This window comes from Globicephala melas, chromosome 20, assembly GCF_963455315.2.
Source record: "Globicephala melas chromosome 20, mGloMel1.2, whole genome shotgun sequence".
NCBI classification, from domain to species: domain Eukaryota; kingdom Metazoa; phylum Chordata; class Mammalia; order Artiodactyla; family Delphinidae; genus Globicephala; species Globicephala melas.
The window spans coordinates 18,038,778-18,055,024 of NC_083333.1; the positions used below are offsets into that span (position 1 = coordinate 18,038,778).

A 16,247-nucleotide genomic window follows, 5' to 3' on the forward strand; every position below is an offset into this window, starting at 1 on the left:
CTCTAGGAGGTGGGTCAGAAAGGATCTTGCTGTGATGTATGTCATAGAGTGTTCTGCCTATGTTTTCCTCTAGGAGTTTGATAGTGTCTGGCCTTACATTTAGGTCTTTAACCCATTTTGAGTTTATTTTTGTGTATGCTGTTAGGGAGTGTTCTAATCTCATTCTTTTACATGTAGCTGTCCAGTTTTCCCAGCACCACTTATTGAAGAGGCTGTCTTTTCTCCACTGTATGTTCTTGGGCAGGTGGATTCTTAACCACTGCGCCACCAGGGAAGTCCTTTGTGTCTCTTTAAAAACATAAATGGCATTCTGTACGTTTTGTTCTGCAACTTGCATTTTTGTTTGGTAACATCTTGATCTCATGTCAACATACAAATCCTCATCATTGGCTATTACATAGATTTGCAGAGTATGGGTCTAGTCTACTTAACTTTTTTTTTTTTTAATGGAAATTAGGGTTTCCAGTTTCTGCTTTACAATCAGTGTTGGCAGTGAGCATCCTTTTACAGGCCTCTTTGTACATGTGTATTATTTGAGGCTATAGAAGATGAATTGCTAGGTTGAAGATATGCATATTTTAAACATTAAAAATGCTCAGTTTCCCTCAGAAAGTATATACCAGCCCCTAAAAGGTCCATCAACCCTGTGAATAGCAGTGCCCTCACCAACACCTGATGTTATCAGTCTTTTTACTTGTGACCAATCTGTTGGGTGAAACAGTTTCATTTCTTTATGTTTCCATTTTCCTGATTACCATGAGTTTGAGCATCTTTTATGTTTTTGGACCCATTTTTATTTCCTGTCCTGTAAGTTCTTTGATCACATCCTTTGCCCATTTTTGCGGGGGGGGGGCTATTTTTTTTTCCATCCACATGTTAAAAAATATTAGTAAATAATGTGTTTCAGATACTATTTTTAAAATTAATTTTTGGTGCTTTGTATGTTCAGGATATAAATCCTGTGATGAATTTTGCAAACATTCTTTTACAGTTTGTCACTGTTCTAACTCTGTTTATTCGGGTTTTAGATTTTGAAGCGCTCAAATTTATCAGTCTTTTCTTTTCTTTTTTCCTTTATGGCATTCTGACTTTTCTGCTTCCTGGCTTTTGTGATTTATATCTCGTTTGGGAATACCTTCCTATCGAGCTTATAAACTAGATTTTCTTCTACTGCTCTCATAGTTTTTTGGTGCCTTTTTGGTTTTGTTTTAACATATAGCTCTTTAATCTGGATTTTTTTTTTTCTGAGTGGTTTTCATTTTTAATTTTTGTCTGTAGTATGAGGTTGGGGTTCAGCTCCCCACCCTCAAAATGGATAACCACTGACTGCATTGGCCCTTCCACTGACTAATCCATCCATTCCTTACTGATTTAAAATATATGTTCTAGATGAGTTTGTTTCTGGACACTACTTTTTTTTAAAAAATTTATTTTTCTATAGTCCCACAGTTACCAAAGCATTTTAAATCCCTAAAGTTTAATGATGTGCTTTAAGAAACCTGATAGAATAAATCTTCCTGATTATTCTTTTTTGATTATTTTGTCTTCCAGATGAATTTTAGAATTAGTGTATCGAGTACCATATAAAATCCTGTTCGGATATTGATTGAGAGCGTGCTGAGTTTATAAATTAATTGTGGGGGGGGAGGGGACAGGCTTCTTTACAATACTCAGTTTTATCCTCTGGGGAAGTGTGACATCTCACCAGTTGGTTTTGTTCCTCTCGGCTCCTCTGTCAAGCTTCCTGCTCTTCTCCATGTGGCAGCCGTGTAGATGGCGCATCCTGTGTTAGGTTTATTCCTGGATGTCTTATGGTTTTTGGACGTCCTTGTGAACGGGATCTCTTCTCCACTTTGCAGTTGGTTATTGCTGGTGGGGAGGAATGCTGTTGTCTCTGGTACGTTATATTTTACCTGGCTACTTGTTGAGCTTCTGGTGACTTTCTAAGCCAGCCTCCTGGAAGCACCCCTCGGCAGTGAGGTCGCCGGGCGGGCCCCCGGCAGGAGACTCCCGGCTTCAGCCTCCTGAGCTGTCTGTCATCTTAGATGTTGGTATTTTCCCACATGCTTGGGGCTCAGAGAAGGCAAGAGTGTGATGCTGGCTAGAAGGAGCTCTGGCTAAGACTGTGCCTTGGAACATTAGATGCTGTCGATAGCAGCCTGGCACCTGTCGCTTCCTTTTGGTCGCGGCCAGGAAGCTGCCTCTCACGTGACAGTCCCACGCATGCCCCGTGGAGGAATCTGAAGGCATCTGTGTTACAGCTTTGTTGTACATCTTCTGAATTCCTAAAGGAAGGCAACAGTCCTAAACATGGCAGGAACTTCCAAAAGACAAGTTCAACTAGCTGTGGTGGGTGGAAATCCAAGCTCTGGGATTCCCCCAGGATTCTTTCTTTCCTGAAATCAACCCTCACCCCTTTAAGGCCCGGGTCACGGACCGGTGCTGCTTTTGTGACTGAGGAGGTGCTCGGGGACGGTCTGTGGACCCCTAGTTCGCCCTCTGTTGCTCCCCTCGGGCGGGGAGAGCAGCCCTGGCGCTGGGACACAGCCGTTGGTCGGGGCCCAGGCTGGCAGATGGCTTCCAGGAGAGCACGTTTCTGCTGTTCCTGGTGGCTTCCTTTCAGGCAGCAAGGCTGCCACCGTGATCATTCATATGGAGTAGACCTAGGTCGGTGGGAGGAACGACCCTCAGCAATTCCGCGCTCATAGACTCTGATGAACCCTGTAGGTCACTGGGATCCTTTCCCTTGAAGACCTCACCGCTCTCAAACTCCTCAAGACCTTCCCCCAGGGGCACTGGGTCAGACCCCGTGTTGTCCAGCTTTTAATTACTGAAGTTGACTACACTTCATGTAGATTTTCCTGGTAATACTGTCCACGAGGGATGGGAGCCCCTGGCAGGGGTGCCTGTAGGATTCAAACTTGACCAAGACCTTAACACTCTGATCAAACCAGAACCACGTTTCTGCTGCCCGACCTCTGTGGGCCCAAGAGCATAAATGTCCTGTTCTGTCCGTCCCTCCACACAGTTTGACTGGCTCACTTTTCTCAGGATTCACTGACTTTACACGATAGGCTGGTCGGGTGGTCTCCAGCGTACGGTGTGCTCCCTCCAGGAAGTGCTCAAGAGGGTCCATTATGGGTGGGAAGAAAACGTTAGAACTCCTATTTATCCATTAAAATTTTTTTTTCCGTATGTTTTATAATGTGCACTTAGAATGTATACATTATTGAAAACTCAGAAGTCGGGAGATCATTGCTGTAGCCGCTTGATTCTGTTCTCCCTCTGATCAGTGCTGCACATCAGACAACTGTCTGTGCATCTCTGTACGAGTTTCTACTTCCCAAGGATAAGTGCACGTGGAGTCCAGGGATATGTACATTTTAAAGATTTCTGACGTACTGATTTCCAGAAGATTCCACCATCTTCTGTTTGCCCCAGCAGCATATATGTGTCCATTCCCTCACCTACAGAACACTGGGCGTTACTATTGATAGACATCTTTGCAAATTAGATAAGTGAAAATGGCATTTTCATATAATCTGTGTTCCTTTAGTTAGTAGTGGGATTTTTTTCACATTTATTTCGTGTGTGTGTGTTTGTGAGAGAGAGAGAGAATGAGAGGGAGAGAGGGGGCAGACCTATTCATGTCCTCTGCCCTGGAAAACTCCTACTTTAATCCAATCACCACCTTCAGTGAAAAATAGATTTTCATCTTTGCCTTAATTTGTAGCCACTACTGAGGTTGAATAGTTTTTCCTGTTTAATGGCCATTTAGATTTCCTCTTTCATGAATTTTCCATCCTTAATCCATTTTCCTTTTGGGATGTTTTCTTATCAATCTTTATATATTTGGGCTATTAACACATCTGTGATACCTGTTAATTTCAGAAACCTGTGAAATATCTGTTTTTTTCCTTTACTCCTTTTGTGAGTTTCCAGCCTGGCTTTGTAAGGGCTGCCCCATTCCAAGGTATATATGCATTTAGAGTCTCCCAAGTTTCTTAAACAATATTTTAATTGTTTTGATTTTTATGTATAAATCTGTAATGCATGTACAGTGTGTTTCTGTACTTGGTATAAAGTATGGAGTCTTTGTCTTCTTACAAATGCCTGACCAGCCATCCTGAAACAATTTATTCAATGTTTCTCCACTGAGTTAAAATGCCCCCTCTACTGTACAGTAGCTCTCATATAATATGGATCTGTTTCTGGATTTTCTCTTCTGTCCAACATCTGTGTACTCCTTTGCTTGTATCATACTGTTTTGGTTGCCATGGGTTTATAAGTTTTAATGTATAGAAAGGCAGGTCCCATATCTGCATTGTTTTTAATGTGTATAGTTTGGCTGTTCTTGGACATCTCCTCTTCTAATATATTTTCAAAAATAATTTTATCCAAGTCCAGAGATAATCTATTGAGTTTCTGACTGCAACTACATTAAATTTATATGTTGGGCTTCCCTGGTGGCGCAGTGGTTGAGAGTCCGCCTGCCGATGCAGGGGACACGGGTTCGTGCCCCGGTCCGGGAAGTTCCCACATGCCGTGGAGCGGCTGGGCCCGTGAGCCATGGCCGCTGAGCCTGCACGTCCGGAGCCTGTGCTCCGCAACGGGAGAGGCCACAACGGTGAGAGGTCCACGTACCGCAAAAAAAAAAAAAAAAAAATTTATATGTTAACTTTGTAAGAATGGGAATTGATGAATATAACATGTAAATATATAAGTTTAGAAATTGGAACTTGTACATACCATATATATTTGGTGCTTTTCAGTTTATTTATTAACTTTGTAAGGATTTTATATTAAATCTCTCTATCAGGGAACGTGGTACAGTTCTCCATTTATTCAGGTCTTGTTTTATGTCCTGCATTAAATTTTTTTTTAACTTTTAAAAACTATATTTAAAAGAAAAGCAGTAAGCACTAAAACTGGGTTAACGTACAAATAAGATTTGTACTCTGCAGGATTTACTAGGCTAGCAGGTTAGGTGAGTATCACCAGGCTCAGAGAGCGATGCCAGCTTTATCATGTGCGTATACTTAGAGTAAGCTAGAACATTTTAATGCAGTATTATTTCTTGAATATAATTCATGCACCATAAAATGTACCTTTTAATGCGTAGAATTCAGCGATTTTTATCTATTCCCAAGTCTGTCCAGCCTTCACCACTGCCAAATACAGAACACTGCACGTCCCCAAAAGGATCCCCGCACTCCTCAGCAATCACTCCTTTTCCCCACCCCCTGGAAAACACCAATCTACTTTCTGTCTCTGTGGATTTGCCCGTCCTGGACATTTTATATAAGTGGATTTGTACAGTAGATGGCCTTTTGTGCCTAGCTTATTTTACTGAGCATAATGTTTTTCAGAGTTCATCCTCACTATAGCATGTGTCAAACACTTCATTTCTTTTTATGGCTGAATAATACACAAAATGCCGTATTTATCTTTTCATCAGTTGATGGACATTTGGGTTGTTTCCACTTTTGGGCTGTTATGGATAATGCTGCTACGAACACTCGTGCACAAGTTTTTGTACGGACACGTTTTCAGTTTTCTTGGGTGTATACCTAGGAGTGGAATTGCTGGGTCTGATGGTAAATCTTTAAGTGACTGAGGAAGAGCGAAACTGTTCTCCACGGCAGCTGCACCGTTTTACATTCCCACCAGTCATGTTCGAGGGTTCCATTTCTCCATATGCTCACCAACACTTGTTATTGTCTGTGTTAGTTTGTTTTAATCACTGCCTTTCTACTGGGTGTGAAATAGTATCTCATTGCATTTTTTTGTTTTGTTCTGTTTTTGTTTTTTGGCTGTGCCGGGTCTTAGGTGTGGCTCGCGGGATCTCTTGTTGTGGCGCGCGGGCTTCTCTCTATTTGTGGCGTGCGGCTTTTCTCTTCTCTAGTTGTGGCACGCAGGCTTAGTTGCCCCGCCACACGTGGGATCTTAGTTCCCCAACCAGGGATCAAACCCGTGTCCCCTGCATTGGAAGGCAGATTCTGTACCACTGGACCAACAGGGAAGTCCCCTCATTGTGGTTTTGATAGACATTTCCTAATGACTAATGATGTTCTTGTGCTCATTGGCCGTTTGAAAATCTTGGATAAATGTATATTCAGGTCTTTTGCCCATCTTTTAATTAGGTTGTCTTTTTGTTGTTGAGTTGTTTATATATTCTGGATACTAGGTCCTTATCAGATATTTGATTTGCCAATACTTTTTCCCATTTCACTTTTTAAAAAAAATTAATTTATTTATTTTATTTATTTATTTTTGGCTGCGTTGGGTCTTCATTGCTGTGCGTGGGCTTTCTCTAGTTGCAGTGAGCGGGGGCTACTCTTCGTTGCTGTGAGCAGGCTTCTCATTGCGGTGTCTTCTCTTGTTGCGGAGCTCAGGCTCTAGGCGCGCAGGCTCAGTAGTTGTGGCTTGCAGGCTCTCTAGAGTCCTGGCTCAGTAGTTGCGGCACACAGGCTTAGTTGCTCCGTGGCACGTGGGATCTTCCCGGACCAGGGCTCAAACCCGTGTCTCCTGCATTGGCAGACGGACTCTTAACCACTGTGCCACCAGGGAAGCCTCCATTTCACTTTCTTGATAGTGTCTTTTGATGTACAAAGGTTTCTATTTTTTCTTTTGTTGCTTGTGCTGTTGGTATCATATTTAAGAAACTGTTGCCTAATCCAAGGTCACAAAGATTAACATTTGTGTTTTCTTCTAAGAGTTCTAGTTTTAGCTCTTAAATTTAGGTCTTTGTAGTAGCTTTTAAAATTGGGGCATGTGAGTCTTACAACTTGGTTCTTTTTTTAAGATGGTTTGGCTTCTGAGGCTCTTGCAATTCCATATTGTTTTAGGATCAATTTGTCAGTTTCTGCAAAAAAGATAGCTGGAATTTTAATAGTGATTATAAAATTATACAGATCGGGGCTTCCCTGGTGGCGCAGTGGTTGAGAGTCCGCCTGCCGATGCAGGGGACCCGGGTTCGTGCCTCAGTCTGGGAGGATCCCACATGCCGTGGAGCGGCTGGGCCCGTGAGCCATGGCCGCTGAGCCTGCACGTCCAGAGCCTGTGCTCCGCAACGGGAGAGGCCGCAACAGTGAGAGGCCCGCGTACTGTAAAAAAAAAAAAAATTTAGACAGATCTTATATCTTTTATGTTGAGCTTATTCCTAGGTATTTTATAGTTCTTGAAGTTGATGAGAATGGGATTTTTTCCCCCGTTTTCATTTCTGTCACATTATTGCCAATTAAAGACAGTCTATTGATTTTTGTAAAGATACCTATTATCCAGCTGCCTTACCAGATTCCCTCATTTAGTAGATTTTATGGACATCTCTTGGGTTTCTAAACACAGCTGTCTCTTCTAATACTTATATCAGTTATTTTCTTGTTCTGTCCTACTTCGTCAGCTTCACCCTTCAGAGCAACCTTGATAATCACGACGGTGGCAGCTTACCTTTCTACCTTGTCCACTTGGTTTTAGGTGCTAGATTTTGGTAAACAGTCTGTATTATATTTACTCTATTCTTTTTTCCTATTTTTCTTGAAGGTTGTTATTAGGCATAGTGACTGAATTTTGTTATCTTTCGGCGCCTGTGCGTAGAATATGGTTTTTCTTCTTAATTTGTTGATGTAATGAATTATGTTGATGGATTCCCCAAAGTGGAACCATTCTTACACTCTGGAATAATACCCTGCTTGGTCATGGAGTCGTGATTCTTTTGATGCACTGCTGGATTCAGTTTGCTAATATTTTCTTTTATACTTTTGCATCTATATTCACAAATAAAATTGTCAGGGGTTTTTTTGGTGCTATTTCATGTTTTGTTATCTTGTCTGTGAATTGGAGTACTTTTCTATTTTATGCTCTAAATAATATTGGAATTATTTTTAGATAGCTGCAAAACCATCTAGACTAGGAATCTTTAAAAAATCTGTTATAATTACCTTTCTAATTTCTTCTGTGGTTATTGGGTCTGTTCCCTTTCACTTTTTAAGTCAATTGTATTCATGTAAAGTCCCATTAATAAGGTGCCCACCATTGGATATAATCCAGTTCTTGTTCCCTAGTTCCTATTCTCAAATGTGGGTGGCCAAAGCTGTACTGGGGGTGTGGGTGTGGAAGGGGGTTTGGAGGCGACCCCCAGATGGGACTCTCTCAGTTTAAGGAGAGCGTTTTTTACTTTGCAAGGGCTCAACAAAAGCAGCAGTGTGCAGCTCTCCAGTGGACGGAGACAGCCACCACGCCAGCCTCGGTCCATTGGGGGTCCAGCCCCTTGCAGAGCCTGGCTCCTCTGCCTCTCCCCACTGCTGCCACGCCTTTGGTCGCGAGCATCTTGCTCCACAGGTGTCCCTCCCTCACTCCTAGACGCGGCCAAGAAAGCAGGACAGCCACCTGCCCAGGAACGCTGACCTCCTTCAGGTCTTGGGTGCACTAGCTTGATGCTGAGTCCTGGGAAGATTAAAAAAACTGGTTGTCACTCATCTTGCAGTGATGCAACCCTGCGTTTTATGGGATTGAAGTGTTTGGACCCTATCTGTGACATTATGGTAGGGTCTGGCGGTGGTCCAACATGTACTCGGAAGTCATCCATTTCCTTTCGATTTTCAGTTTTGTTGTCCTGGACTGTGCAGGACTCCTATAGTTTTCCCAGTCTCTTCCATTTTTGTGGCTGTCCTATCCATTCTGTTCCCAGTAACGGCACGTTTGTCTTCTCTCTTTCTGAATTGGAGCTTCCCCTCTTTGGGCCACTTCCTGGACCACCAGCTGGACTCGGAATAGCTTCCAAGCCAGACCCCTTGCTGCCCTTTTATTTGTAGCACCATTTTAGGACATAGGTTCCTGAGTGTTAAGCTCCAGATCTCTCTTCCTATTTCCTGCTTCTCCCAAAAGACTGATAGTGAGATATTTGATTGTATGCCGTTAAACGGACATGTCTTCCCTAGATTCAAATCTGATATGTAGGCCACGAAGATAAATCCAAGGAATTATGGTTGAACTAATTCAGTATAGAGCATTCTTCTTTTTTTAAATTAATTAATTTAATTAATTAATTAATTTGTCTGCACTGGGTCTTTGTTGCTGCACTGGGCTTTTCTCTAGTTGAGGCGAGCGGGGGCCACTTTTTGCTGCGCTGCGTGGGCTTCTCATTGCGGTGGCTTCTCTTGTTGTGGAGCACGGGCTCTAGACGCATGGGCTCCAGAGCACAGGCTCAGTAGGTATGGCGCACGGACTTAGTTGCTCCACGGCATGTGGGATCTTCCCGGACCAGGGCTCGAACCTGCGTCCCCTGCATTGGCAGGCGGATTCCTAACCACTGCACCACCAAGGAAGCCCTAGACCATTCTTTTGTGTGTGTTTATGTCTGATGAGGCTGCTTTGGAAACAACGTAAAAATACATTGCATTTAAGAAGGGATTTCAGAGCACTTTACATTCATTTACGACAATTGCGTGTCTGTGTTAGGGGGTTGACATACATTGTGCTTTATGTAAACTGTCTTGCACAAGCGCTTGAGAAGCCGGCAGGGTGGCTGTTGTCCTCGGGTGGTGTGTGTTCCGGTGGTTGTGGATTTGCTCCCCACAGGAAGAAGCTCAATTCTGGACAGCCCGGTGGCCTGCAGGGCCTCCCTTTCCTTAGAGGCCGGGCAGCTTGGAGGAGAGGGGCCGGGACTCAGTCTTATGCTGGGATCTCCTTGTCTCAGGGAGATGAGCCGCTCCAGACACACCCTGGGCTCCCTGGCCATTTTTCTCTCTGTTCCTTGGGTCTGAGAGCCCTTCCTGGCTCAGAGGAAGTGCAGAGAGTTGATTCTCATGTACCGGGAGAAGAGCACGTAGAGGTGGCGGAACCAGAGCAGCTGGCTGCGGTGGCAGGACATGGCTCTCTGGAAGAATCAGAGGACCGGTCGTGAGTGCTGGCGCCGGTGGTTGGTTTTTTTCACTCTGCTTCCTCTCCTTCAGGCCTCCTCCCACCCACATACTGCAAGCTATGGCCTGATCTGGCTTCTGCTGTGCCCTTCGAACCCCTCTGGATTGGACTCCCCCTCCCGTCTCCTGATACCCGATGGGATAACAGCAGAGGATGCTGATGCAGCCGAGCACTACCTCAGTTTAACAACCCTGTGAGTAAAGGACTATTATTATTGCTTTTTTTTTTTTTTTAACAGATGAGGAAACTGATTCATCAGTCTCAAATAGCAAGTAGGGAGTAAAGCTGAGATCGAACCCAGAGCCATCTGGTTGACTGTGGAGCCTACATTCTTAATCCCTGGCTCCACTACCCTGCATATATAACTCGTATAGGGCTGTTTTGTGCCCAGACGCCTATGGATTAGCCAAGCTGGGTAATTACAGTCACTCTTAGAAGAAGAAGAAAAGGAATAGTACCCATATGTACTGGCTCTCCCTGCCGTGCAGTGGGGGAAACGTTATCCTGTTATTCAGATCCAGTGTAGCTCAGTCTTTAAACAGAATAGATCATAACAACTGATTTAACTAGATGTAACCTATATAAATGGTTCCTGTTTTTCTCTAAGTACCATAATTAATGCTTATAATCTAAGCTAATATCATTGCAAACCTCTACGTAAAAAACTCATTTTATATTCACTATTGGAACATCCGTGGCTTAGGAATGTAAACACCCCTGTGATGCCTGCAAGCTTTAAGTTGATAAAGAGAATTATCACCATATTCAGGCAAAATATTACATAGCATGGTTTCAACAGGAAGTACAACTAAAATTTTTAAATAAAAATGACTTTCAGAAACAAAATGGATGTGTGAACTCACAGAATAATGTTTCAGTTTTGAAGACCATAGTGAGAATAAAAGGCTCATTTTAGAAAAACGTTGAGGGAAGATAGGAACTCTGTGGTCCAAATACACTTGTCTACTTGTGAGAGATTCCGAGTCACAGGGGCTTCCCACATCCTGCTGCCCAGGTGGCCAATTTTGTAGATTCCCTCGTCTTTCAGTGGCTGCAGCACCCACTCAATAAGATGGGCGCTTACAGTAATTATATATTTATGGCCAGTTTGGCTTTTTACAAGCTTTTCTTCCTATTACTTTTCGTTCAAAAATTTCAAAGGAATACTGCAAAATATCAAAATTGTTTCTATTTCCTCCCTACTTTTGGAACATTTTCACTACGTGTGTTTCAAAACTATGATTTTTCTGATTATATAGTACCAAATCATTCACCTGCTAAATAATCTTAGCTCCTTTTTTGGGCCTCATAAATTATACTAGTGAACATTCTTGTACATCAGTCTCTGGACACAACTTTATTTCTTTAGGATAAAATTCTGGAAATAAAAATTAGTGGGTCAGAGAAAGTATAGATTTATTGATATATTGCTCTGCAACCCGCTTGTGTCTACTTAACGTATTAAGAACTTCAGAAGGTAAGTACAACTTCTGGGAAGACTTCTGATATTTACTACTGTTGCTTCCCAGAAAATGATAGCCATTTACACACCTATGTCATTTAACGGCTCAACATGGGTTCTAGCCTTTGAACCTTTCCACTTGGATAGCAGAAATGGAAAGGGTCAAGGCTAGAACTCCTCAGCAGCCTCTCAGACCACCTGCCCCACCGACCACCAAGAGTCTTCACCAGGAGGGCCTCGCCGGGCCTGACTCCTCAGCCGGCAACCCGTGGTCAGCCCCAGTGGCTCTTTACAGAGGCTCCTGGCAGGTCTGAGTTCCTCTTGGCTCAAGCTGGGAGCACTGGTCCACGTGTAGCAGGGAAAAACCGGTAAATCGAGATGTCCAGCCGTAAGGGGTGTGTGACCTATTTTATGGTGCGCCCATGCCATGGAACACAGGCAGACGTTACAATGTGAACACCTAATAACCCTGGAGAAAATGGTCGTGATGTTGCTAAAGTAGGTTTCCAATAAGCAGGCTCCGTGTCCCCCGCTCTAAATGCCTGTGCATGAATACTCTTCATGGAGGGCGCATATACTGTCAAGAGTGGCTACCCCTGAGGGGTGGGCTTGCAGGCAGTGGGGTTTCTTCTCTTCTGTATTTCCAGATTTTCTACACTGAGCCTGTATTGTTAGTTGCCTTTTTTCCAGCACATATTATTTCTATAATCAGAAGAAAATGTGCAAGTCCCTGGTCTGCGGCTCCCAGGGTCTGGCTGCGGGCCAGCTCTGGGGACAGAACTGCTGTGGAAGGCCTCGGTGAGGGGCTTTGAAGAGCCAGGGACGGGGCGCAGACCTGGGGGGGAGCGCAGGGGTGGCGGGGCGGTCCTCACCTGGGCCTGGGCCGCCTCTCGGCGACTGAGCACGAAGAGGGCATCGCGGGCACACAGCAGGGAGCAGGGCAGGTCCAGCAGCGACAGGTACTTGCGCAGCAGGTTCACAGACTGAAGCGTGAGCACTGAGCACCCTGGGGGGCGGGCAGAGCGGAGACTGGCTGCCTCAGGCAGATCTTCCTGGGTGCCCACCCCTTGCTCCGGGCTCAGGGCAGGGCAGTGTCAGCAGAGCTGCTCTTTGCCCATCATTCTCACAGATAAGAAGGGTGAAAGGGCCCCAGAACACCTGACGGCCGCCCTCTACCTGCTCTGTGCCCCCAGCAGGGAAGGGTCGGCTGCTAGAGGCTGGGGTCGAGGCCCAGGGAGAGGGGATGCAGATAGGATTTCTGTCCTGGGAGGCCAGAGACCTGGTTCCTGCTCGTCACTAAAGAACTGATGGGCTTGGGGAAGTCCTTTCACCTCTCTGAGCCTCAGTTTCCCCATCTGTATGATGGTGTTGGTCATGAGTGTGGGACCGGCCTGTTTCCCAGGGTTGATACAAGGATCAAACACACTAGGGTCATGTTCCGAAGCCCCCGTGGCACTGCCAGCCAGAAAGGCCATCATTCCATCCCCAGGGTTCTCCTGTGAGGGTGCACATCGTGACAGAAACCAGCTCAGGGAGGTTAGGGGGTGTCGCACAGAAGCTGGCCAAGCGGGTCAGACGCCTTCCTGTGAGTTGGGAAGAGTTTCAGACCCGTCCAGCACCCATGCGTCACCCACAGCCTGGCCAGTTAACTGGGGGATGGGTGTGAGTTTCGGTGGACATCCTGAAAGGATACCAGAGGCGGAACAGACCTGGCCAGGGAGAAACCAGGCAGGTGAGGGGCAAGGCCTACGGAGGAGGTTAACTTCCTGTGTCAACCCGACTGGGTCCTGGGTGCTCAGATACTTGGCTAAACGTTGTTTCTGGGTGTGTCTGTGTTTCACGTTTGAATTGGATGACTTGGTAAAGCAGAAGGCTTCCCCAGCATGGGTGGGCCTCACCCAATCCATTGAGGGCCCGGACAGAACAGAAGGTGGAGGAAGGGAGGATCCATTCCTGTCTGTCTGACTGCAGAGCAGGACATCGGTCTTCTGCCCCGAGACTGAGATCCACACCCTCGGCTCCCCCGTTCTCAGGCCTCTGGACTCAGGCTGAGTGACGCCCCAGCTCTCCTGGGCCCCCGGCTTGCCGACGGTGGATCCCGAGATCTCTCAGCCTCCGTAATCATGTGAGCCAATTCCTTATTTTATATGTATGTATATAAGTGCACATACCACCATAGCTATCTATCTGTGTGTCCTGTTTGGTTCTGTTTCTCTGGAGAACCCCGACTGCACGCTCCTCCCTCACACCCGGAGGATACTTCCCAGTGGATACAACCTGATTTCGAGACCTGGGGACCCGCCGTGACAGGCACGCTGAGCTGAGTCAGGAGAGTGTGGGCCTGCATCCCCCGACCCCCGCCCTGCCCGGCCTGGCTGAGGGCAGCTCTCTGTATACTTACCAGTTTCACCCTAGAGGGATGGTAACGGTGACCTTTTACAGGAGGGACAGGCCTTACCTTTAGGTAACTTCCCTTGTGCGTGCAGGGTCCTGGAGGAGGGAAAGGACAGGTGACAGTGAGCATCCCTCTGCAGCTAACAGGCAGGGCCTTCAGGGCCACGCCTGCCCCACCCTGGGGTCCCTCCACTGTTGGTTTCTAGGCAGTTTCTTGAGCACAAGTCACCATATAGATTCCCTGGATTCCACACCTTTGGCTACAGCTGAAGGGGCCAGGGTGGGTCCCTTACCCAAGGTCAGCCGATCCGGAGGTGGCCAGTGGCTTATGAAGTGCCCTGGTCCAAGCTTTGCCCAACAGATAGGAAGGTAAGGACAGTGGACTCTGTGAAGTTTTTCTCTTTTGAAATTGAGATGTGAGAGTGGTGGAGAATATTGAAAATGTTAATTGGTGTTTCCTCTCTGATGCCCCTTTCTCCTATTTGACACCCTGCCCCACCCCTTCTGACCGTAGAGGCCCTTCTGTGCTCACTGCCTTAAGAGGAGGGGTGAGGTGGGTCCACCAGCAATGAACTTGTTGTTTTGAAAGCTGAGGGATGGAGGCATGGGGAGTCCCCTCCCCACACCAACACACAGACACACGCACTCATCCACCAACACACAGACATACGCACTCATCTGGAAGGGATTCCCCAGAGCAGGAGTTAAAGATGAGAAGCTGGGAGGAAACGGATGAACTTACAGGCCTGACACACACACACACACACACACACACACACACACACACACACACACACACACACACACACACCCCCCGCAGAGCCTGAGAACGGATGAACTTACAGGCCTGACACACACACACACACACACACACACACACACCTGCAGAGCCTGAGAACGGATGAACTTACAGGCCTGACACACACACACACACACACACCCCCGCAGAGTCTGAGGGAACGGATGAACTTACAGGCCTGACACACACACACACACACACACACACACACACACACCCGCAGAGCCTGAGGGAACGGATGAACTTACACTTACAGGCCTGACACACACACACACACTCACACACACACCCCCGCAGAGCCTGAGGGAACGGATGAACTTACAGGCCACACACACACACACACACACACACACACACCCCCGCAGAGCCTGAGGGAATGGATGAACTTACAGGCCACACACACACACACACACACACCCGCAGAGCCTGAGGGAACGGATGAACTTACAGGCCACACACACACACACACACACACACACACACACACACACCCCGCAGAGCCTGAGGGAACAGATGAACTTACAGGCCTGACACACACACACACACACACACACACACACACACACACACCTGCAGAGCCTGAGGAATAGAAAACCCTGAGGTCAGAGGCCACTTGTCCTGCGCTCTGGGTACAGCCCTGGGGATGATCTCCAGGGAAAGAGCTGGGAGGCAGCATCTAAGTGGAGGAGGGAGGGGCCCTGGAGATGCGCCTGGAAACGGCACTGCAAGCCCTGAAAAGCGTTGGGCGCGTTCCGAAGAGGGTCATAAAATCAGTCATTCACGTCAGGCTGCCCCCTTCTTCCCCAGGCCCGTCCAGCAAGCTGCTTACGGGCCCAGGGGGAGCACGGCTCTAGAGGTCAGGACACGCGCTCTAGGTCTCCGTGACCCCGAGGAAATCCCTCAAGATGTGTGAGGATCGGGTTTTTACTGGTGAAATGCAGGTGCGTGTCAGTCACGTGGAGAGGCTGCAAAGGGCAAGTGAGGTTTCCTATGACGTGCACATCCTCCTTCTCCAAAGCAAGGTCTGAAATTGTGCACAGAATACACAGCAGGAGAGAGCAAACAAGCTGGGGTTAGAGGAGGGAAAGAGGGTGCAGCCAGGAGGGCCGCCGATCCCCAGAGCTCAGTCCCTAGTCCTGTGCGTGCGCTACAAGGAGCTGAGATTCGGCCCTAAAGCTTTCTGGGGCCAAAGCGGAGGGATAGATCAAATCCGTTCCCCCACTTGGCGTATCCGGGGGTGGGGAAACTCAGCTGTTCAGGAGACGAGACCGTAATACCGGGACCCGAGGGCGACTGCCCCTGGAAGCAGGTGGTGAGAGAGCATGGCTCTCTGATGGCCCGAGGGGGGACAGTGACGGGGAAACCAGAGCGCCCTACCTGGCAGCCGCATACAGAGCCACGTGGTTGCTGTGGCCGCTCACACCCCCCGCGTCAAAGGTCACCACCTGCAGAGACACACAGGCTTTCACTCCGGGCCGAACCTGTCTCTCCCGCCTCGTCCCCGCGGCCCGGGAAGGACAGGAGGCCCCAGACCCTGTGCCTGTTCACGTTCTGAGTGTATCTGAACTGACGTGGGAGCGAGTCAGGGGTGTAACCATTGCTCGGCCGACTGTGTGGAGACCGTGACTGTGGGTTTGACTGTTCGCTCTTTTTCTTTTTTTTAATAAATTT

General features: G+C 47.0%; 1 protein-coding gene and 1 long non-coding RNA gene across 4 annotated transcripts in view; one reads left to right on the forward strand and one right to left on the reverse strand.

Moving 5' to 3' along the window:
• Nucleotides 1–422: 422 nt before the first annotated feature.
• PIGL (phosphatidylinositol glycan anchor biosynthesis class L) overlaps nucleotides 423–16,247 on the reverse strand; it is a 63,258-nt gene continuing 47,433 nt past the window's right edge. For 2 of the 3 annotated variants that reach the window (XM_030861349.3, XM_060291097.2), the window contains 4 exons: nucleotides 15,954–16,021; nucleotides 13,842–13,873; nucleotides 12,256–12,389; nucleotides 9,643–9,877 (listed from right to left, as the gene is read on the reverse strand). In XM_030861349.3, coding sequence (XP_030717209.1) covers nucleotides 9,779–9,877; nucleotides 12,256–12,389; nucleotides 13,842–13,873; nucleotides 15,954–16,021 — 333 coding nt within the window. In that variant the 3' untranslated portion in view covers nucleotides 9,643–9,778. Of the gene's footprint in view, nucleotides 9,878–12,255; nucleotides 12,390–13,841; nucleotides 13,874–15,953; nucleotides 16,022–16,247 lie in introns of all 3 variants that reach the window. The other variant, XM_070044533.1, reaches the window with a different exon arrangement.
• Nucleotides 9,821–16,247, forward strand: part of LOC115855793 (uncharacterized) — a 41,366-nt gene continuing 34,939 nt past the window's right edge. Inside the window, exon 1 of the long non-coding RNA XR_009560474.1 lies at nucleotides 9,821–10,114. This is a non-coding gene — a long non-coding RNA (uncharacterized lncRNA). The remainder of the gene's footprint in view (nucleotides 10,115–16,247) is intronic.